We start from the raw sequence: 15,148 nt of genomic DNA, 5'->3' as shown, positions 1-15,148 counted from the left end.
ACACATCTCTCTCAATAACTTATACGGTGTTAATGTAAAAACATTCAAACCTGTGAACAATTTTTTGAGTTTATTTGAAGCAAACTGTCAACAATTGCCGGGAAGCAGAATCTCAATGGATTGGGATAATGCTCCAGAGAATGATGGTTTTTTTCATCTATTTTTTTAATATGTATTTTTTTTATTGATTTCAGAGAGGAAGGGAGAGGGAGAGAGATAGAAACATCAAAGATGAGAGAGAATCATTGATTGGCTGCCTCCTGCACTCCCCCTACTGGGGATCCAGCCCGCAACCTGGGCATATGCCCTTGACTAGAGTAGAACCCAGGACCCTTCAGTCCACCGGCTGACACTCTATCTACTGAGCCAAACCAGCTAAGGCTAGATCTATTTTTATACATTGCAATCAAAGGAGGGGACATAAGTGGGTTACATGAAATCCATTAGTGATAGATTAGAGAGGTGGGAGAAAGCAAAGCGGGGAAACCTCTGGGACTGGATAAAGAGTAAAATGATAGACACATGCTTCTTTTACTTAGGTGGGTACAGGATAGCCAACAGTCACCAATTGACATGATAACAATAACAATGAAGGAGTTTGTGGTATCTGTTCTGGCTCCCAGGCACATTAGGTTGTGCCCAAGGGGTCCAGAAAAAGGGAAGTTACAAGTTACTATTTCAAGGGCATGTTATCATAGATGCAAAAAGACAGATAGGCTCAGTTAAGGTAAAGGTTGACCTTGTCAGTGAAGATACCGGCCTAGCACGTAACTACCCACCATCACTGCTTTTAGTTCAAGTTTAATTTTAGACCATCCTTTGTGGTGACTTTAGGTCTCTGAGTTTGCAGGACCGCCATGCAGGCCTCCCCTGAGCTGTCAGGTCAGCATGTGGCTCCTTTCGTCCACAAGGGATAGAAGATAAAAAATTCAATATGAATATAGAAAATTTGAAAAAAATGATTCACAAACTTGACCTAACAGAGCAACTACAGAATAGACATTCTTTTCAACTAAGTGCAAAAATTTCACCCAAACTGACCATGGTAGGTTGAATAATGGCCCCCCAAAGATGTCTACATCCTGATCCTCAGAACCTGTCACTATGTTTTGTTACATGGCCAAGGGAAATAAGGTTACAGAAGGAATTCAGAAGTACAAATTGGTAGTTATAAAATAGGCACAGGATGTCTAGCACAGTATGGGGAATAGAGTCAATAGTATTGAAATAGCTGTGCATGGTGCCAGGTGGGTAATGGAAATATCAGGGGATCACTTCATAAGTGATATAAATGTCTAACCACTGTGCTGTACTGAAACTAGTACAACATTGAATGACAACTGTAATTGAACATTTTCTAAAAATTAAGTATGGAAAAAAAAGATTGCTAATCAGATAACCATGAGATAAGGAGATTAACCTGGGTTATCTGGATGGATCCAAAGTAGTCACGTGTCCTTAGATGTGGAAGACAGAGGGGAAGAGTCAGTGTCAGAGGGATGCGGGAAGTCTCTAGATGCTGGAAAGGGAAGGAAACACTTTCCCCTAGAATTCAGTGGTCGGCAAACTCATTAGTCAACAGAGCCAAATATCAACAGCACAACGATTGAAATTTCTTTTGAGAGCCAAATTTTTTAAACTTAAACTTCTTCTAACGCCACTTCTTCAAAATAGACTCGCCCAGGCCGTGGTATTTTGTGGAAGAGCCACACTCAAGGGGCCAAAGAGCCGCATGTGGCTCCCGAGCCACAATTTGCCGACCACAGCCCTAGATCATCAAGATGGAACTAGCCCTGGGGCCCCCTCCATTTTAGCCCACTGACACCCATTTCAGACTTCTGACTGCAGAGCTGTAAGATAATAAAGTTAGGTTGTTCCAAGTCACTGTTTTTCCAATCTCTGTTACTTGCAGCTGATCCAATTGCTAACTGCTTCCAGAGAGTCCACTGTCAGCAGTTTTAAACAGCAGGAGCAGCCTGGCCATTGTGGCTCAGGGGTTGAGTGTCGACCTATGAACCGGGAGGTTAACAGTTCGATTCCTGGTCAGGGCACATACCCGGGTTGCGGGCTCCATCCCCAATAGGAGAAGCGCATGAAAGGGTGTAGCTGGAATGTAGCCTGTCTTGGGGACTGACAAGAGCTGAGTCTGAAAAAGTATGGTAGGACCCTATGCACCTCATGCATCCACTCATACATTCATTCATGAAACATTAACCAAGCACCTATTCTCTGCTGGATCCTGTGTGGCACTCAGGAATGTAGAGATAAATAGGACAGGGTCCTTTTTTTTTTTTTTTTTTAAATATATTTCATTGATTTTTTACAGAGAGGAAGGGAGAGGGATAGAGAGCTAGAAACATCGATCAGCTGCCTCCTGCACACTCCCCACTGGGGATGTGCCTGCAACCAAGGTACACGCCCTTGACGGGAATCGAACCTGGGACCCTTCAGTCCGCAGGCCGACGCTATCCACTGAGCCAAACCAGTTTCAGCTAGGACAAGGTCCTTGCTCTCAAGGAGTTCACAGGGGAAGAGAGAGAATTAAACACAAGAACAAGACACTGGGGAAGGGCAGAGGCAGGAACATGCACCAGATGAGCTGGAGCACAGAGACTCTTCTGGTTGCAAGGAATCCCAAAGTGCACAAGCTTTGACCAAAAGTGCATGGGCTCCTGTAGCCCAAAGGACGGAAGGGCAGAGGGAGGGTGTGGGCAGAGAGGATGCATGAGCAAAGGCAGGGCGGTGAAAAACAGCATGGAGCCTGTGGAGAGCCCTGAGAGTTGGCATAAAAAAAAAACAGGGGAAGAAGCAGCAAGGAGACAAAGCCACCCACAGGCTACACCAGGGGGTCCTTGAATGCCAGGCAACAGCATCAGATGTGCCCTGAGCGGCAATGGAGAACTGTGGAGGGAGGGAAGGAGTAGTTTGAGAGGAACGCAGTGGCGAAATGTGGGTTTTAGAAGGATCACATTGTCTGTGGTACAGAAGATGGGCAAGACCGCAATCTGGGAGTCCCAGTAGACAGTTATTGCGATAATGCGGATGGGATGCAGGCTCTGTGCACATGCAGAGTGCCATGGACATGACCAGATGAGCTGCAATCAGGACAAAGTCAGAATGAAGAGCCAGAATTGGCAGGCTGGTGATTGGCTGGAGGTGGGTGATGATGGGGAAAGTGTAAAGGATGAGAGTCCCTGGTTTCTGGTGGAGGCAACTGGGTGGGTGGTGGAGCCATTTACTGAGGTGGGAAATGCGGGGAGAGCAGATTGGAGGGAGATGATCAATTCTGTTTGAGACAGATGGAGTTTGAAGGGTTTGTGGGATATTCTGGTGTAGATGACCAGGAGGCAGTTAGCTATTTAGGTTTGGAGCTCCAGTGAGAAGCCTAATATGGAGAGAGAGAGAAATACAGGAGTTATCAAAGTCTAGGACATTGACAGTAGAACCATGGATGTGATCCTCAAGGGACTATACGTCAGGCAGCAATTCTCAACAAGATATGCATAGGGTGGCATAACTCCCGGAGAGAGTATTTGTAATCACCAGAGGGGCTTTTCCGAAGTCCAGATCCAACTCTCAATTCCAGTAAATACCCAGGAAGTGTGCCCAAGGGAAATTCTCACTGATGACGTGACTTAGATAGGAAGAAATCTGAGACCATTGATGAGAAACAAAGAGGGCCAAGGTGGGCACAGAATGCAGAGGAAGAAAAGCACAAGAAAGTGGGTAAGGAAGAGGCTCAAGGAAATCCAGGAGCGTTAGAGGTGCCCCCAATGTTAGGATAGAGCAGTGATTCTCAATTGTGAATATGCACAGGGTGCTTGTGAAAAATACAGATTCCTGCCCCTCACCATCCTAATGCTGGGAGACCCTGGAATCGGCATTGAAGGCACAGAATTTCAAGAAGATGGGTGCGGTGAACAGGCTATGCCAGCAGAGAGGATGGGTCCAGGAAGATAAAGACTAAATGGTTCTACCAGAGTCTGCTCTTCAGGAGGTCACTGGTAACCATGGAAGAGAGAATTTTGGTGGCATTGTGGGAGTGGAAGCCAGATTGCAGTGGGCTGAAAAGTGAATGGGAGGTGAGAAAAAGAAGACAGCAAATGTGGACCCCTTTTAGAGAAATTTGGGTGAGAGGCGGAGGCATGAGCTTCATCCCATCTCCTGGAGAAAGTTGGCAAAGAGACTTCGGAAAATGTGGCGGCTAAGCCAGCCATTTCAGGACCCGCAGAAGGCACCAGGGAGGCCACGTAGGAATCGGCAAGGGGCTAGCACACCTCAAGCTGCCAAGTCTCAAAGCTAAACCCACGGTGCCTGTCTTCTGTCTACCACGCCAAGTCCAGTCCACATCTTCCCCACCCAAGTGATCTTTCCACACCCCAAATGTGACCACATTACTGCTGGCCTTGAAACCCTCCAACAGCTACTTTCCCCAACTCTCACCTCACCCCAGGGAACACCCACATCCCTGGCATTCAAAACCCTCTGACTTTTGTGGTCCCTGCTTCACTCTGCATCTTCACGCCCCCCCTCTTCACCATCACCTCCCACTTGTACCACATTCACCCTTCACCCAGGCCACCAAGTTCCCTAGTGTGTGTTCTCCACCCTCATTAGCTTACTGGTCATGTACAGACTCAGCCAACTCAAGCACCACCTCTTCTGAGAGTTAGTTACTTCCTCCTTGAAGAGAACCAGCACCTTGCCCGCACCTCTGCCAGAGCACAGGTAGAATGAATGATTCTGTATCCATTTTGTTGACATAGCTGTCCCATCAATGGACTGTGCCTTCTCTGGAACCAAGATCCTCATCTTATTCCTCTTTAAATCACCAGAACCTGGCCAGGGCTGAGTTCCCAGTAGGTGCCAATGAATGTGAAGTAGCCACCATGAGGAAGTCAATGTTTACATTATGGAGTGCCCCACTGAACCTTTGATCCACCAGTCAAATAACTGAACATGCAGGTTCCTGTCCCTTCCATAGTTGCATTAATGCTTTCAGATTAATTTTCCCTCCGAAGGGGGAACAAGGCATGGTCTGGGCAGCTGTGTCTTTAATTAGATGTACAATGTCCCCTGTGGACTAGGACTGGCAGCTATATGAGGGTGTGCTCCAGTGGAAATAGCCCTCGGGTTCATTCTTTGCTTGATTCTTTCCTCTAACAAGTTACTTAGCCTCTCCGCACCTTAGTTCAGGTGGGGTTACGAATCCTATTATCTGAAAGAATTGTGGTGAATATCAGGAGAGAGATCATTGTAAAGCCCTACGTAAATAGTAGCAATCATTGGGCTTTGGAGATGCTAATAAAGTAACACCTCAGTGTCACGACGCCAACTATTGCATTCGTTATTTCAAATGACTAAAAGAAACTCCCAAGGCAATACTGCTCTTAAAAGTTTGTTTCTCTAAGATAAGAACTCCTGTATGTCCCGGCCTCCTCAGGCCCACGGAAGACGACTATACGTTAAGCCCCGCCTCCCTAGGCTATAAGCCACGCCCCTTTCGTTCAAACCTCTGTATGAAGGGCCCTTCAACATTGAAGGACACTTTTTTTCACCAATAAGAAGTAAAAATGGTGTCAACGTCCGGTGAGGGGTGGGACTTCCTTGCTGTTGCTAAGACACTCTTGTTTTGCTCCCTGACAACCCTGGCGGGGGTGAGCTAGCTGCGGCCGGGCTGCAGCCCCCGCGGGAGCAGGTGAGGCCCGGGGGCTGGGCGGGCAGCCGGGTGGGGAGGGCCGGCCCGAAGGGGAGCCGGGAAGCATCGCGGGGCTGGCGGGGCCTCGCCCACCGCGGAGGCCCCACCTCAGTCTCCTCCCTGCTGGTCCCCAGCTTCAGGTCCTCCCAACCCCCATCCTCCCACTTAGCAGACCTGCGAGCTTGGTGGTGACAGATTCGCTGTCGCGATTCTGCGGACCGCTTCTCCCCCCGCCCCCCCACCCCCAGCTCCTCCATCAAGGCCCCGTCACCTTTCGCGCTCCTCCAGACTCCCTGACCGAAACTTTGGACACCCCCCGCCCCCCGCCATACAAGGTGTAATTACCCCCTCTGGCGGCTGGGCCTGTGGTCGCCAGAGTTTTGGCCCATTCCTCTTGACTTGGACAGTAGGCGACGCGCTGGGACTCCAGGCTGGTTATTTCCCTCTTTGGGCCTCAGTTTTCCCATCTGTAAACGAGAAGTTGGGCTGAATGCTCTCTAAGGCCTCTTCGACTCCGACATTCTAGGATGTGATTCTTTGACCCACAGTAGGCCTCCCTGAGGATGTGCTTCCCGTTGGAGGAATCGGGTGTAGTTCAAAGAACTCGACAAACCTGGTTTGGATTCCCACTAGCAGGACCCCAGCAAGTGACCTAATCTCCCAGGGCTCGTAGAAAATCCGGACACTACAGAGCATCTCCTTTGGGAATTCTGAGGATAATATGAAGTATAAAGAGTCCAGTCCGGTCTCGATTCTGTATTTGTTACTTTCCTTCCTTTGTCTCTTCCCCACATTTTTCCCCTCGGAAGTGCCACCAACTCCCTTAGTGTGAGCTGTCATTTCTCCATTTGACCCCCAAATCCAGATCGCCAGCTCTGTTCTTTCTCCTGGGTTTCCGTGGTTAGAGACACTTTGGAGTGGCGAGGTGTGTGCGTGCGTGCATGTGTGTGTGTGTGTGTGTTAGAGATGAATGTGTTGATTGATGTGATGGTTGGATTCAGTGGCTTCTCTTCTGCCCCTGATGATCCATGATTCGGTGATTACCTACTCTTGTGGAGACATCTCCATTTGCACATCTCACCAGCGACTTAAGCTCAGTCGTTTTAAAATCAGACTGGCAGCTCCCTATCCATCAGTCATACCTGACTTCCCCTGTGTCTCTCAGGGGCATCACCATCCTCCTGGGGCATCGCCCATCATTGGGCCATGCCCATCCCACTCTGGCAGTTGTCATGTGGCTTTGATTCTGTCTCAGGGGGATCTCACATCCCTTCCCTTCTGAAGCCACCACCCTGGTTCACGTCTTTGATGTCTGTCACCTGTGCCATGGCTGTAGCTTCCTCACTGTCCCTTCTTCTTGTCCTTCCTGTTAACTCCATTATATTAACGAGAATAATTGCCCAAAACCACAACCAACCCCCAAGAGACCTCCAAAGGGCTTCTCATTCCCCACTAAAAACATCCACCCTCTTCAGCCTGGGTTTTAGGGCCCTTCTGCACTTCCACAACCTAACCCCACCTTTCCCCAGCCTTCTTTCTCCCTTCTCCTTTGCCAGCTTCTGTCCTCCAGCCATATTGGCCTGTTGGACTTTCACAGAAAACGTTTGGAGCTTTCTGCTTTGATAGCACTGTGTTTGTTCCCCTCTCTTTCTGGAAGCTCTTGTCCACCTGTCGGGATTCCTGCTTCCTTTTAGGGTCTGACTCAAAGGCTGCCCCTGCCCTCAAGTTTTTCTTGCTGTCCTCTCCCTGGCCATCTAGAATTCTCCTCTTTCCTCTATCTTGGCTTCTGTCTTGTGGCACTTACGCTCTCTGTCCTGAGCCACAGTTAGTTCCTTGTGTATGTGTGTTGGTCTCACAGATGGTAAGCTTGAAAACAGGGACTGTCTCTTGCTTAAAGTGGAGTCGTTGGAAAAGCATAAGCTTGAGGTTATATATACTTGATCGAATCCTAGCTCCTCTATTAATTAGCCAAGTGGAATGTCACTTTCCTTTTCTCAGCCTGCACGGTCATCAGAAAAGTAGGGATAACAGCGCCTGTCTGATAGTTGGGGGGCCGAGGGGTTCTGAGACACTGTATGCAGAGCACCCATCCTGTTGCCTTGCTTAAGGTCAGTACTCAGTAAGCATTACGGATTGAATTTGATATGTCCTCTCCCTTCCCAGGGGGCAAATGAAATATGATTTAATTACAATTTAGGTTTTTGTTGTTGTTCTGCCGTGTGCCAGACACTGGACTTGGGGCTCTGGGGCATCTACACCAGAATAGATAAAGTCCTTCAGCCCCTGGTGATGGTCTGGACTCCTGATGCACTGCTAAGTCATGAGTGGTTGTGAGATGTCACCAGTAATGAGCTATTGTGAATGGCATTTTAGCCCAGCTGGTGTAGCTCTGTGGTTGAGCGTTGACCTATGAACCAAGTCCCGATTCATTTCCCGGTCAAGGTAGCTGATCAGTGATTCTCATCATTAATGTTTCTATCTCTCTCTCCCTCTCCCTTCCTCTCCGGTTAATAAAAATATTTTTTTAAAATTATTTTTAAATAAGCCAGTGGTTCAGCCTTTTGACTAAGATGAAGCGTAGTTTTCTGCTCTTACCAGTTCATCGTCTGATATGTCCTCTCTCCGAGGACAACATATTTTTTAAAAGTGCTAACTTCTACTTCTTTTTATGATAATGTCATTCTTAGTCTTTTATGTTCAACTCTGTTCTCTTGGGTGGGGAAGGGGAGTGGGAGCTGGGTAACCCACTGTCTGTGGTAAGTAGGCAGCTGTTCTCGGGCAGAGCCAATAGCGGCGGTGGTTATGACTTTGGCTTGTACTCTGTATCTTGACCAGAATGTTTGTGATTTCATCCCAATCTGTACCACGTGAGTCCGTGTTGTTTATTACGTCATGTTACACACAAAGAACATGTCTTGATCAAGCACGCAGAGGGGCCCTTGGCTGAAGAGGAGCCTAAAGGGCAGGAGAGAGAGCAAGGCTGCCTCTGGCCTTGTGCGGGCCCTGGGATGGGTCCAGTTTGGTACCCAGCAGGTTCAAGTACGCTGGCCATGGGCACACTTACATAATTAACGGGCTCTCTTTTAGGTCTGATGGGACACTTCTGGCCTGGAACTGTCAGGTACACACGCGTTTGCATGGAAGATTGATAAGGTTATTAAAACCTCTAGTTCTATTTTTGGTAGCTTCCTCTCAGCAGGGTTTTGAATCGTGTCTGAATGACTGTAGCTGTACTCGAATGGTACAGCATCATAGAAAATTCTCCTGCCTTTCTGTACTTGGAAGCACCATCTGTAACTTGCTTTTCCTTCTTTAACTCTCATCCCTTTTGTACCTGTAGTGGTTATGAAAGCTGTTTGCCGTCATGTTCTTTAATAAACGTGGTTGAATCATGTTGGCAAAGCCCTGGCTACTATCACGCCGGTAGGAAGATACAGTTCAGAGCTTTAACATTTCTGAGTGCGCGCATGCATGTCCTTGGCGCCTGCCGCAGCCTTCCGGAGCTACGCTGGGACTGTGCTGTTTCACAGAGGAGCAAACCCGGCTCAAGGCTGCAAAGCAGGGCAGAGGGAAGAAGTCATCTCAGTTACAGAACTGCTATTCAAGCCCAAATGCTCCGCCTCCTGGTCCTGCACCTTCTCTGCTCTGCAGGACAATGACACACACACACACACACACACACACACACACACACACACACACAACTCCCAATGGCTTTTCCCCTTTGTTCTTGAAGAATGGGCTTTGTGACACTTCCCAAGTCTATTTCATCGGGATTCCGTGTGCTGAAGGGTCCAAGTTGTCACCCTGCTTGCCCGCAGGACAGGCATGTGCACACTGGCCTGCAGCGCCCTTTCCGGCCCTAATGCTGGCACTCTTTAGCCCAAGGATGAATTGACTCAAACTGAAATATTTAGGTGGAAGATATGTTAGCAGCTGCTTCAGCATTTTAAGTGGTTCCCCCTTGGAAAATCTCGGGAGGTAAACAAGCCTTAAACCCCTTATCCTTTGATCATCAGTGTCGCCACCACCTGCCGTCACCCCTTGGTAGCGTGGAGGAGGAAGCGATAAAGTGGCCTGTAATAGAGCAAGAGGGACAGGATGGAATTGGGGATGGGCCGTAGGTTAATGAGCGAAGACAAAGGGATTCACTGGATTTTGTGACAGAAGCATGAGCCGAAAGTACAATGAGTTGTGCTTGCTAACTTGCCAACTTTTATGTAGAGCCAAACAAAAACTAATATCTGAATGGTACAAGTGCCCAGGATTGATAAGAGGAGCCATCTGTCCACTGAGAAATCAGAAAACGCCAGTGTGGTGGGATGCTGGAATTGGTGCCAGGCTGAGGGAGCCGACCAAGTGGAATGGCTAGAATGGCGCTGAGGGCAACTGAGTTATGTTGGGGGGTGGGGGCGGGCGGGAGAGGGAAGAGAGCACAGTCAGAAAAGCTCAGCGCTCGGTCAAACAAGGGCAAGTTAGCGTCAGAACAGCAGACACGGAGAGGGAAGATCCAACGTTTATCTCCCTCTGGAACCCAGGAGCCACGCACTGGAGGTCAGTGTTGTGGGTGCCTACTGCGTGCCAGTGCTGTGAGAAGGCCTGATGGAGGATTAGGAGTGCCCACACCAGAGGCGGCCCCGACTCGCGCCCCAGCTCTGCTGCTCGCTAGCGGTGCCCTCAGGTCAGCTGCGTAGCGGCCCCGGGCCTCTGTAGGTGCAGGACCGGCCTCACGGGGTGTTGCAGCACTTTGAACGCTGGAAACCTGTTAAATGGCACCCGTCGTTACCTGTTCGTACTACGCTGGGCGTCTTGGGGTTTCAGTGGCTATGCCATGAACATAACTTCGTTCAGAAATGTCTGAAATGCTGGAATAACATGTGTCTGTACTGTATGTGTTTGACATGGATGTTAAAAAGGGTTTAACAACATGAGCACAGCCAGAAAAGGGCACTTATTTATAGTAGCACTTCTTCTGAGTTAAAAAAAAAAAAAAGTCTTTGAATTATCGGATAAATTGAAGTAGAAAGAGAAACACCAGGATGTCCAGCAATGCCCCTGTCATTTAGGATCCAGCCATCTCTTTAGGAAAAGCCCATCTGTAATTAGGTAACTGGACGCGAAAAGGAAAAAACCTATGCCTGTGTCTTCGGCTTTATAGCTTCCCGGTCACGGCCACGTGCATTCTCTGATTCCCCAGGAGCCAGAGGGAGGCAGGACAGTGCACGGATGCCCACCACGTGCCTGGCACTGTGCTCGTTGCTTACAGACGTCGTCTCATTTGGTTCTCATAACAGCCTCATGAGAGGGACGCTGACTGCCCTCATGTCACTGATGAGGAGTCCAAGGCCAAGGCCATACAGGGGTGCGCAGTAGAAGCAGCACTAACGCCCAGGCCTCCAACCCCTGGGCCAGCCAGTCAGGACACGGGGGTGAGCGGGGCAGAGAGCCTGGCATGCCAAGAGGACATGGCACCGCTGTTCCATTCCTTCCGCAGGCCAGGGATCTAAGGAGGAGGCCCTCGCTTTCCCATAAGCCCAGGATTGCCAGTCATGACCTAATACTAACTGTTTCATCACGTCTGCTGAGAAATAGGGACCATGTTCGCCGTGGGCATGCAAGGCTCTGTTTGTTCATTGCTGGCTCCAGTGCCATCGTCGGCCTGGCCCGCAGTCAGTATTTGTCTTCATAACGACGGTGTGGGCTGTGGCATCGTACCAGTGCGCTCCTCGCCAGGTCCCAGCATCTCGTGTTGACTCATCGCCCGTCTGCAGAATTGCTGGCCATTTGGAAACGGATGCGGAGGAGTGAAGACTGGGAGGTGTCAGGTTGTCACTGAGACATTGCTAATTGGCGATGCGTGGTTTTAAAACCAACTCTCCCCCCTGGTTTTCCTGTTTTCCGCAGCACCCCTGGTTAAGACGTTTTCTGCTCCCGTCAAGCTGGCAGGGCCTGCCTGTGTCCTGAGTCTCCTGGGTGTGTCCTAATTGCCCATCTCGGCACCTCCTGAAAGCCCCCCTCGCCTCCAGTGGTCACAGTGGAAGGATCATGGGAGAAGCAGAAGGGAAGAAAGATGAGGCTGATTATAAACGCCTGCAGACCTTCCCTCTGGTCAGGGTAAGCCCCAGGGAGGGAGGCAGGGGGCCAGCAGGGCCCACGCAGCCTCGGAGGGAGGCAAGAGGCAGTGGGGGAAGGTGAGAAGGGCTTTGCTGGCTCAGAACTAGAGATTTAGAAGTCAGTGGTCATTTATTCATTCATTCATTCATTCATTCATTCATTCATTCATTCATTCAACAAGTATTTACTTAGGCCACCCTACATATCCTGGGCTGTTCTAGGCTGTGGATATTGTTGTGAACCAGACAGACGAAGGCCTGGCCCACAGGAAGGGAAGGTTTAAACAACGTAGCTTCCGTTCCTGAGTGAGGGGAGAGGAGGGTTATGGGGAAAGGCGGGTTGTCTTTGACATTGGAGTGCGGTTGTCAAGTAGGCAGATGGATGTAAGAGTCTGGAGCCCAAAGAGAGATTAAAACTGGGGATGAAATTGTGGGACCCCTCCCCAAATATAAGTAAATCCACGGAACAGGCTGGGGCCCCTGGAGAGCAGAGAGCCAAGAGGAGGAAAGGGTGGAGCCAAGCCCGGGGCCCCCCAGCGCTGGGACTGGGAGGGGATCCCGCCAAGTGGACTGAGAAGCGCAGCCGAGAAGCAGGGAGAAACCAGGAGCCGCGAGGCCGCACTGTCCCCGGCTCCGGGGTGAGGGCAGCGGTGTCCGAGGGAGGCAGCCCGTGAACCATTTTCTGAGCCGGATTCACTCCTGCCTGGGCGGCCGCCTCCCACGTCTGTTGGCTGCAGGTGGTGCGACAAGGCTTCCAGAAGGCAGAAGGGCCTGAGCCTTGGAGCCACGTGGCTCAGCTGAGGCCGTGCCCCCAGTTCCCAGCCATGCGCCCCAGTCAGGAGATGCCAGGGCACTTACCCAGTGCCCGTGCCGTAAGCCTGGGACAGAGAGGCCAGCCCGAGCCCAGGCCACGGGCTGAGCCATCTCTGTTTGTCACCCTGCCCTGTCTCTAGCACTCGGACATGCCAGAGGAGATGCGAGTGGAGACCATGGAGCTGTGTGTCACGGCCTGTGAGAAATTCTCCAACAACAACGAGGTATTGCCATTGGTGCAGGCGCCCCTCCTGCCTTTGGTGACCCCGTGGGTGAATCAAGTACCCCCGTCGGCACAGCCAGCTCCAGAGGGTCCTGCGAGACAGGCTAGAGCATCTGTAGCCTGGGGAAGGGCGGTGAGGGCAGAGGCCGGTGCTCTCTGTGGGCACTGTTCTGGCGGTCACGTCCAGCCCTCAAGGGAGAAAAGCCAGAGGGGTCCTGGTGATGCCCCTGCCCCCTGCCCTGTCTCAGGGGGGCTGCTGGATAGGGCACCTTCCCTTGGCTCCAGGCCAGGGGAGAACAGGCCCGCCCAGGCATTCATTCGCATATCCATTCTTCCATTCAGAGACCCATCTCTGTGCCGGGCACTGTCTAGGGCATCCACACAGGATTGTTGTTATCAGTCGCTATAGGTGCTGAGAGAGAGAGAAGTCGGTGTCATGGCAGCCGGCGGGGAGGCAGACCCTGGGCAATGAGGGCCAGGGCTCTGGGCCAGCCAGCCCCAAGCTGAAATCCCATCTCCAGCCCTTCCTAGCTTTCACCTTGGATGAGCCATTTCTCATCTCTGAGCCGTTTCCTAGTCTAGAACTGGGCAGTGGTGAGGCTGTGTGCACTGAGGTGGTGCAGCCCAAGTGCTCACCTGGCACCTGGCTCTGCGGCGGGTGCTGCTGGTGCCCGGCAGGTGCCCGCGCCTGGGACTTGTCCCACAAGCCTGGGCCTCGCCCTTCCCTAGACCCCTTCTTGAAAGAGTGAGCACAGGGAGGACGGGGCCGTTGTGTGACTGAGGGACGCAGTCCAGCTCCTCTTCTGGGAGCCACGAACCCTTTCGGGAACAGCCTTTGTGTCCCGCAGGTAACCCGACGCCTCGCAGTGACGATCACTTCCTGTGCCCTCAGCCTTCAGGGCGCTCTGGGCCTGTGACTCACAGTTCTGAGAACAGCCTGGTACTGACCCAGAAACAGAGCTGACCAGGACTCTGTGTCCAGCCTGCGGCCTGCTCTGCCCCCTCGGCCATCTTCCTGACGGGGAGGGAGGTCCGGGCCTCTGCCCCGTGTGGGGGCCTGGCGGGAGGGGGCCTCCTGGCACCGTGGTGGTTCCGGGGCAGGACAGCAGGACCAGGAGGCAGGCCTTCTCCTGCCAAGACTTCCGCTTCCCACAGAGGGAGCCGATGACTGTGCTGTCCCTCGCAGCCCTCTAACGAGCGCCCCCTCGTTGCAGAGTGCCGCCAAGATGATCAAAGAGACGATGGACAAGAAGTTCGGCTCCTCCTGGCACGTGGTGATCGGCGAGGGCTTCGGGTTTGAGATCACACATGAGGTGAAGAACCTCCTGTACCTGTACTTCGGGGGGACGCTGGCTGTGTGCGTCTGGAAGTGCTCCTGACACTGTCCCTACCCTGCCCCTCCTCCGGATGGGGAGCAGCCCCAGGCAGGGCCGAGTTTTCTGAAGGAGAGCGTGGGGTCTGTCTTTTGTCCTGTGTACCCGTGTCCTGAGCCAGGCCCCGTGTGTGAGCTTACCGACATCTCTATCCCCAGGCTCCCAGCCATCTCACTCTGAGTCCCAGGGTGTGAGGGGCAGCAGGCAGTGGTCTCCATGCAGGGGGGGCCGGGGCATGTGACAGGGTAGGTGCGTGGGGAGGTGGACTTCTCCGGCGGGGACATGCCAGCCCCACGTCTCTCGGGGCTACACCCCTCGCATCCCATCCGGAGCCCCCTGCCTTCCACCCAGGGCCGCTGGCACGTGGCCACTGCCCTTGTCTTCATGGACCATATGCAAATGGCCCCAGGAAGGAGCCTCCCTTCCAGGGGCAGCGGCAGCTTCTCTCCTCGTCCTCCGGGGAAGTGGGGGCTCCCCAGAAGCCCCTTCCCCGAGCTGACCCCCGGCTGAGCAACCACTGCATCTCATGGGCCAACAGCTCCGCAGCCCCAGTTTCGGCCTGCGGACCCGAGCAGCCTTCCCCGCCCCCCGCCGCCAGGCTTCGTCAACCTTTTCCACTCCCCCAGCGTGCAGCTGGGAGCCAGTGGCCAGGGCGTGGGAACAGTTTCTGAGGTGTCACTGAGCCTCTGGCGAGCCGCCTGGGCCAGGAGTGCCCTCCCCGAGGCCCGTCTCAGCAGGGAACCTGGCCTGCCAGTTACTCTCATCAGGGACCGCATGCTGATTTGTACTTCTCTCTGCTGGGTTTTCTAGATTCTTTTTGAGTGTGGGGAGAGTGTTTTAGTAGAAGGATGAATCCTATTTTACATAGCGGTCTTATTTATACAAATGTCTTGGTTTTTACAATTAAAATGGCCAAAAACTGACTCCA

The 15,148-nt window shown here is 51.9% G+C and overlaps 1 protein-coding gene across 2 annotated transcripts; it reads left to right on the top strand.

Annotated features, from left to right (window-relative positions):
• Positions 1–5,612: 5,612 nt before the first annotated feature.
• DNAL4 (dynein axonemal light chain 4) lies at positions 5,613–15,148 on the top strand. 2 transcript variants are annotated; one of them, XM_080658544.1, is made up of 4 exons: positions 5,613–5,698; positions 11,603–11,812; positions 12,765–12,848; positions 14,062–15,148. In XM_080658544.1, the coding sequence occupies exons 2-4, from the start codon at positions 11,744–11,746 to the stop codon at positions 14,224–14,226; spliced, it is 318 nt and encodes a 105-aa protein (XP_080514670.1). In that variant the 5' UTR covers positions 5,613–5,698; positions 11,603–11,743; the 3' UTR covers positions 14,227–15,148. The 2 variants fall into 2 exon arrangements, with proteins under 2 accessions (XP_080514670.1, XP_080514671.1); XM_080658545.1 differs by lacking the exon at positions 12,765–12,848 and having other exon boundaries at positions 5,619–5,698.

Source organism: Plecotus auritus, assembly GCF_963455305.1.
Source record: "Plecotus auritus genome assembly, chromosome: 3".
Lineage (NCBI taxonomy): Eukaryota > Metazoa > Chordata > Mammalia > Chiroptera > Vespertilionidae > Plecotus > Plecotus auritus.
Note: the sequence above shows the minus strand (reverse complement) of the source record. Positions and strands in the feature narration are given on the sequence as shown.

Coding starts and splice junctions, on each gene's coding strand:
- DNAL4 (XM_080658544.1), top strand. CDS start 11,744: ATGGGAGAAGCAGAAGGGAAGAAAGATGAGGCTGATTATAAACGCCTG. Junction 11,813..12,764: donor AGACCTTCCCTCTGGTCAGG/GTAAGCCCCAGG, acceptor CCCTGTCTCTAG/CACTCGGACATGCCAGAGGA. Junction 12,849..14,061: donor AATTCTCCAACAACAACGAG/GTATTGCCATTG, acceptor CCCTCGTTGCAG/AGTGCCGCCAAGATGATCAA.